Source organism: Chinchilla lanigera, unplaced genomic scaffold, assembly GCF_000276665.1.
Source record: "Chinchilla lanigera isolate Chin_1 unplaced genomic scaffold, ChiLan1.0 scaffold00001, whole genome shotgun sequence".
Lineage (NCBI taxonomy): Eukaryota > Metazoa > Chordata > Mammalia > Rodentia > Chinchillidae > Chinchilla > Chinchilla lanigera.
Window position 1 is genome coordinate 63,296,239 of NW_004955402.1, and position 7,828 is coordinate 63,304,066.

The 7,828-nt window shown below is 37.2% G+C and overlaps 1 protein-coding gene across 2 annotated transcripts; it reads left to right on the plus strand.

The window, feature by feature from the left end:
- Positions 1–738: 738 nt before the first annotated feature.
- LOC102029027 (prothymosin alpha) lies at positions 739–1,674 on the plus strand. Of its 2 annotated transcripts, none has more exons than XM_005373125.2 (2): positions 739–1,111; positions 1,196–1,674. In XM_005373125.2, the coding sequence occupies exons 1-2, from the start codon at positions 845–847 to the stop codon at positions 1,241–1,243; spliced, it is 315 nt and encodes a 104-aa protein (XP_005373182.1). In that variant the 5' UTR covers positions 739–844; the 3' UTR covers positions 1,244–1,674. The 2 variants fall into 2 exon arrangements, with proteins under 2 accessions (XP_005373182.1, XP_013358583.1); XM_013503129.1 differs by having other exon boundaries at positions 1,235–1,674.
- Positions 1,675–7,828: the final 6,154 nt, after the last annotated feature.

Below are 7,828 nucleotides of genomic sequence, written 5' to 3' on the forward strand. Positions count from 1 at the left end.
GTTGAGAATTGAAGTATCTGAAGGGCGGCATAATTGGGGCTGGGGTGTGTCTCAGCAGTAGAGTGCTTGTGCAAGGCCCTGGATTCAATTCCCAGCACAACAAGAACAAAACAAACAAAAAACAAACAGACACAAACAAACAAGAGTATAGTTTTATTAGGAACTAATAAGCAGGGACAATTGCAAAGGGAATAAGAAGAATTAAAAAATATGAAGCTCCTATTTTGTTCCATGTTATACCTTCTAATCTTCATTGCTGTGACCTATTTTTTAGTAATGAAACTTTGGCATGATTGTAATCACATCAAAGTTAAATTTTCTTTTGTGGAGTAGAAAATATCTTATGGGCAACATAAAAGTAATTTAGTTTCATTCCTATTGCCATGTTTAATTTATATAATAAAACTTGCTAACATCGGTAGAGACAATGGACTGTCAAAAGCTGGCATTTCCAGCCCTTCATATGGGCATTGTTTTCCCCCATGAAATTAAGGGAAGTAGGGAAACAATGGCATAATTGTAGTTCAAATATGATTTTTTTTTTTTTTTTTTTTAACTTATTGACAATCACTCTACATGGGCTTCCACACACACTGAGGAACATAACTCTGAGCAGATGGTTGTTTGTGCTCGGCCCTGTGGTGGATTCTGAGTATGTAAAGCACATTAGAAATAAGGATAGCATGACTGGCTGCTCTGAAAAGCCATCTTTGCATTGTTCCTGGACCGGCTCCCCGCTCGCTGCAGCCACCTCCGCCGCGGACTCTGGCAGCTGTCTCGCTAGAGTCCCCGAACTCTCGCTTTCTTTTTCACCCGCTGCACCGGACCACCAGCGTGCCCCACCATGTCAGACGCGGCCGTGGACACCAGCTCCGAGATCACCACCAAGGACCTGAAGGAGAAGAAGGAGGTAGTGGAGGAGGCGGAGAACGGCAGAGACGCCCCCGCCAACGGCAAAGCTAAGGAGGAGAATGGCGAGCAGGAGGCCGACAACGAGGTAGACGAGGAGGAGGAGGAGGAGGAGGAGGAAGGCGATGGTGAGGAGGAGGACAGGGACGAGGACGAGGAGGCCGAGGCAACTACAGGCAAGCGGGCGGCGGAGGACGACGAGGTAGGTCGGGGCGCGGCGCGGGGGCCAGGGCCGGGGGGCAGAGGGCGCGGGCGGCCGGTGACACGCGCGCCTCTGCCCTCCCAGGACGACGACGTGGACACCAAGAAGCAGAAGACCAATGAGGATGACTAGACAGCAGAAAAGTAAAAGTTAAACTAAAAAAGGCCGCCGTGACCTGTTCACCCTCCACTTCCTGTCTCAGAATCTAAACGTGGTCACCTTCGAGTAGAGAGGCGCCCGCTGCCGCGGCAGCGCCACCGACACTGCTCTCCACGCCCCACGAAACCACACGCGAATTTGCAACAGGGAGGAAAAACCAAAACTTCCAAGGCCCTGCTTTTTTTCTTAAAAGCACTCTAAAAAGGAAAATTTGTTTGTATTTTTTATTTACATTTTATATTTTTGTACATATTATTAGGGGTCAGCCAGTTTTGATGATCGCGGATGACCAAACCAGCCTTCCGAAGCTTTCTGACCTACTTCCGACTTTACTTGTGGTGTGACCATGTTCATTATAAACTCAGAGGAGAAAAAAAACCTTGTAAAAAAAGCAAAAACAACAACAACAAAAAATCTTATTCCGAGCATTCCAGTAACTTTTTTTGTGTATGTATTTAGCTGTACTATAAGTAGTTGGTTTGTATGAGATGGTTAAAAAGGCCAAAGATAAAAGGTTTCTTTTTTTCCTTTTTTTGTCTACGAAGTTGCTGTTTATTTTTTTTGGCCTGTTTGATGTATGTGTGAAACAATGTTGTCCAACAATAAACCGGAATTTTATTTTGCTGAGTTGTTCTAAAAAAAAAAAATAAGGATAGCACATACATCTATAGGCCCAAATGAATATACATTGTCTTATCAGTAGCCTGCTGACCTAAAGAATAGGCACTGTTGATTCCAAATGTAATAATACATGTCACTTGTGAAGAATGTATGTTCTATTGTTGGGTAAAATGTGTTTTAGGGATGATTGGTTTATAGTGTTGCCCACGTTTTCACTTTCCTTACTGATCTTTTGTTTAGATGTTCTACCCACTACTGAAAGTGGGGTGGAATCTCTTCCACTGCAGAACTGTTTATCCCTTTAGTATTCATTTCATATATTTTGGCCTTCCATTGTTCAGTGCTTCTAATTGTTATATCTCAGTAATTAGTGGGCTCTTTCATCAATGTATAATATTTCTTTTTCTCTAAATTCCTTTTTGAGACAGGGTCTCTCTATGTATATAGTTCGGGCTGGCCTTGAACTCACTATGTACCCCAGGCTGACCTCAAAATCATAGCAATCCTCCTGCCTCTGCCTGTGAATTGCTAGGATTACATATGTGCACCACCACACTCAACTATCATATTTTTTACTTAAATCTGTTTTGTATGATGTTAGTACTGTAACTACTCCAGCTCTTTTGGCTAGTATTTGCTTTTTTTATTATTTCACTGTCAACATTTGTTGAAAGATTCTCTCTTAGTTCTAAAGTCATTCTGTAAGCAGCATATGGATTATATCTTTGTTTTGTTTTGTTTTTGTCTTTTTGAGATGGGGTCTCACTATGCAGTTTAGGCTTGCCTTGAGCTCACTTTGTAGCCCAGGCTGGCCTTGAACTCACAACAATCCTCCTGGCTCAGCCTCCCAAGTGCTAGGATTACAGGCATGCATCATCATGCCCAGCTGGATCATGTCTTTAAAATCCTTCTGCCATTATGAATTTTTATTTTATTCTTTCCTAGAAAAATAAGCAAATAAAAATTACAGGAAAAAATCCTTCTGCCAGTGTCTGCCTTTTAATTGGTGAATTTCATCCATTTACATTTAAAGTAGTAGTGGTAATGAAGAACTTATTTCTGCCATCTCTCTCTCTCTCTCTCTCTCTCTCTCTCTCTCTCTCTCTCTCTCTCTCTCTCTCTCTTTCTCTCTCTCTGTCTCTTTCTCTCTTTCTTTCTTTATTTTGAGATAGGGTGTCACTGCAGTTCAGGCAGACCTTGAACTCACCATGTAGCCCAGGCTGGTCTTGAACTCACAGCAATCCTCCTACCTCAGCCTCCCAAGTGCTGGGATTACAGGCATGAGCAACTATGCCCAGACATTTTGTTATTTTCTACATTTCTTTTCTGGTGTTGTTGTTCATTAATACTTTCAATATTGCCTCCTTTGCATTTGAGTGATTATAATTTCTCATAATTTCCCTTTCTGTGTGTTGTAAGTTATTTTTCTAGAAGTTACTATAGGGGTTAGAATTAAATTCTAAATTAATAAATTAAAATTAAATGCCAATCTAGTTTTGATACAGATTTTGCTTTAATAGCATATATTAACTCTGATCTTACCTAACTTTATTCCCCCTTTATATTGTTGTTAGTAATTATTTTATATGTGTGTGCTCATCAGCATAGCTTTATAAATATTATTTTATGCATTTTTCTCATAAATTGCATAGGAAATGCACATCAGAGTTATAACCTAACTCTACAATAATACTAGTTTTTTAGTTATATCAGAATTCTTTATTTCTTTGTATAGAATTAAGTTATTATCTAGGTTTCTTTAATTTTATCCTGTATTCCTTTTAGCATTTTTTATATGTCTACTAGTGATAAATTCTGTTATCTTTTATTTGCCAGTGTCTTAACTTCTTCATTATTAAAGACTAGTTTTACTACATATAAAATTCCTACATGAATCTGGATGTGGTGGCACACACCTGTAACTCTAGCAACTTGGGAGGCTGAAGCAAGAGAATGGCAAGTTCAAGGCCAGCTTGGGCTACAAAGTGAGACCCTGTCTCAAAATAAAAAAAAATTTAAAAAGGTTGGAGATGGTGCTCAGTGGTTGCGTGCCTCTGAGTTTTACCCCCAGTACTGTAGAAAAATATTACTTGACAATACTCTCAGTAATTTAAATGTGTCATCCTATTGCCTTCTGGCCTTCATGGCTCTGATGAGAAAATATCTGTTAATCTTATTAAGAATCCCTTGTATGTTACAAATTGCTTCTCTCACCATTTTCAAGAGTTTATCTTTGGCTTTTGATAGTGTGGTTATAATGTGTCTCATTTTTGGGTCTCTGAGTTTATCTTGCTTGGAGTGTATAGAGGTCCTTGAATGTGTATACTCATATAGTCACATTTGGGAAGGTTCAGCCATCACTTTCTGCCTGCTTCCTCTCTCTTCTTCTGGGACTTTCATGATGTCCATCATGGTGAACTTGATGGTATCTTGTAGGTTCCTTCAATTTTGTTCATTTTTATTTGTTTTTTCTTTCTGGTCTTCAGATTAGGTAATTTCAGTTGCCCTGTATGAAAGTTCATTGATCTTTTCTTTTGTCTCTTTAAATCTGTTGCTGGGGCTTTCTAATGAATATTTTTCAACTGTTGTATTTTTTTACTTTAGAGTTTCTGTATGGTTCCCTTTTATAATTTCTTTCTTTTTATTGATAATCCTTGGAATTCTTGCATAATTCCTCTGATTATCCTTACTTCTTTGCCCATGGCATCTTTAGCACTTTAAATACAATTAACTTATAGTCTCTGTCTACACACTGATCTTGGTTTCATCAGGAATGTTTGTTGTTGATTTATTTCCCCCTGTGAATGGGCCATATTTTTTGTATGCTTTGTAAATTTGTGTTGAGAACTGGAAATTTTGAATATTATAATGTGGTAACTCTGAAAATGAGATCCCATCTCTTCCAGGAATTGGTGATGTTTCTTGTTGAGAAATGAAGTTGTCTGTATAGTGACTTTTTCAAGAGTAGACCATATGATAAGCCATAAAACAATTCTCAATGAATTCTGAAGTCATACAAAGTATTTCCTCTGACTACAACAGAATGATGCTGGAAGTGAATAAAGCAAAAAAATTCACAAACATATGTAAATAAACAACACATTTCTAAACTATCCTTGGGTCAAAGAAGAAATCACCAAGCAAATTAGAGAACCAAATGAATGAGAAAAAAACCACAGCATACCAAAACTTATGGGCTGTAGTGAAAGTACTGCTCAGAAGGAAAGTTAGACTTGTAAGTGCTATATTACAAATGAAGAAAGTTTTTCTACAATAACTTGTTTACTTTATGAACTAGAGAAAGAAGAGCAAACTAATCTCAAAGCCAGCAGAAGGAACACAATAATAAAGATTATAGAGAGACAAATAGAGTTGACAGTAGGAAAACAAATAGGATCCACAATACCAAAAGTGAATTTTTTGAGATCAACAAAATTGAAAAATCTTTATGTAGATAAGAGAACAAGAAAAGAATATGCACAAACTGTAATCAGAATTCAAAGAGGGGACATTACTAGCCACCTGATAGAAATTAAAAGGACTAGAAAAGACTGTTGTAAACAATGTTTGACAACACACTAGATCATTTAGATGAAAGTGACAAGTTCTCAGAAACACACAAATTACCCATACTGACTAAGGAAAGAAAATCTCAGTAGAACCTATAACAACAGGAGATTAGATCAATTAGCAAAAGAAAAGCTCCAGACCAGAAGGCTTTATGGATGAATTCTGTAAAACATTTTTATAAGACATAACAAGAAAATCAGTATGATACATCCTATTAGCAAAATGAAGAGGAAAAACCAATACAGTCCTCCATATAAGCAATGAAATCACTTGGCAAAATTCAACATTCCATCTTCTTTTCAGCATTGTTTAGATAAAAGAAAAAAAACACTCAGTAAACTAGAAATAGAAGGTAATTTCCTTAGCATAGGACATTTATGAAAAACACACAGCTAATAGTATATAATGACAAAAGACTGAAAATTTCCCCAAGGATCAGTAACAGGGGAAGACACATTTACTGCTGCTATTCAGCATTGTACTAGTTCCAACCTGAGAAATTAGGCAAGAAAAACAAACAGCATCCAAATTGGAAGATAGACCTGTATACTGAAAACAACATAATATTGCTTAAATAAATGGAAAGATGTCTTGTGTTCATGGGATGGAATATTTAATGTATTTAAAATGGCAATTTATTTGATGAAATCTCTACCAAAAGTCCAGTGATCTTTTTTTTGTAGAGATGAAAGACCTGACAATCAAATTCATACAGAATTGCAAGAGACCCTCAAATAGCAAAAACAATATTGGAAAAGAAAAAAATTTGGAACACCCATACTTGGCTGTTTCAAAACTTACTACAAATTTCAAAATATGGTAGTATTGCACTGACATGGGATAAACATATGGATCAAAGAAACAGAACTTAGACCCCAGAAATAAATCACTACATTTATGGCCAGTTGGTTTTTGACAAGGGATGAAGAACTATCTCTTCAATAAATGATGCAACCACAACTGCATATCCACATACAAGGGATAAAATTGGTTCTCTACCTCTCCCCATATTCAGAAGTTAACTCAAAATGGGCCAAGCATCTAAATATAAGAGGTAATACCAAACTACTCTTAGAATAAAATAAATAAATATCCATGACCTTGTGTTTGATTATAGTTTCTTTGCTTAGACATCAAGACAAATGCAACAAAAGAAAGATAGCAGGTTTCATTAAATTAAAATCTTTTGTGCATCAAAGGACATTATTAAGTGGGGGCATGGAGGCATACACCTGTAATTCCAGCTCTCTGGGATCCTAAGGCAGGAAGATCTCCACTTCAAGCCCAACCAGGGGAACTTATTGACTTAACAAGATCCTGTCTAGAAAAAAAAAGGATGCTGGGTGTATAGCTCAGTGCAAAGGCCCTGGGTTCAGTTTGAAGTTTTAACTAAATAAACAAACAAATAAAGAGACAAATACAATTGGAGAAAATATTTCCAAAATAATATACTAGTAAGTGTTTAGTATAATGTGTTTAGAATATATAAAGAATTCTTACACATCAACCAGACAACACAATTTTAAAGTGAGCAAAGAATCTGAATAGGCAGAAGATATGTAAGTAGCCAATAACTACATGAAAAGATGCCCGACATGTCTGGTCACTAAGGAAATGTAAATCAAAACTGCAATGGGATACTATTACATATCCCCTAGGATGAGAATGATAAAGTAACTGAAAAACAGCCAAGTGTCCAGAATGTAGGGAAATGGAAACTTCTCACACACTGCTGGTGGAATGTAAAGTAGTCTATCCTCTGTGGAAAATACTTAGGCAGTTCCTTAAACAGATAAGAAAAAAAAAGCTAAACACAGAATTACCACTGATCCAGGATTTCACTTCACTTCTGTGTACACACACACACACACACACACACACACACACACACACACAGCTGACCCTTGAATAACAGAGGATTGAACTGCAAGGGTCAGGTATATGCAGATTTTTTGTTTTTGCAGATTTATCACAGTTTGAAAAAGCTCACATAGCCTAGGAATGCAAAAAGAACAGGGCTAGATATATCATGAATGCATTAAATATATGTAGGTTAGAATTTATTTTATCACTACAATGCAATACAATACATACAAATCTGTTATAAAAGATTAAAATATACAACTACAAGCCACATAGTGCCATTTGCAGCCTAGAGAAATATAAACAAGCATCTAGAAGCATTTTCACCATCCTTGGATAAAGTAACACTGCACTGCTGAGATAATTTTGTGGCTATCCCAGCAAGCTTAAGAATTCTAAATGTGTGTCCTTATCACCACTGCAAGCAACTTGTCCTTCAGTGAGGGACATACCATGGCAAAAAGGGATCTCCTGTCCACTCTTGTGGTGGTTAGGGTGCAGTGT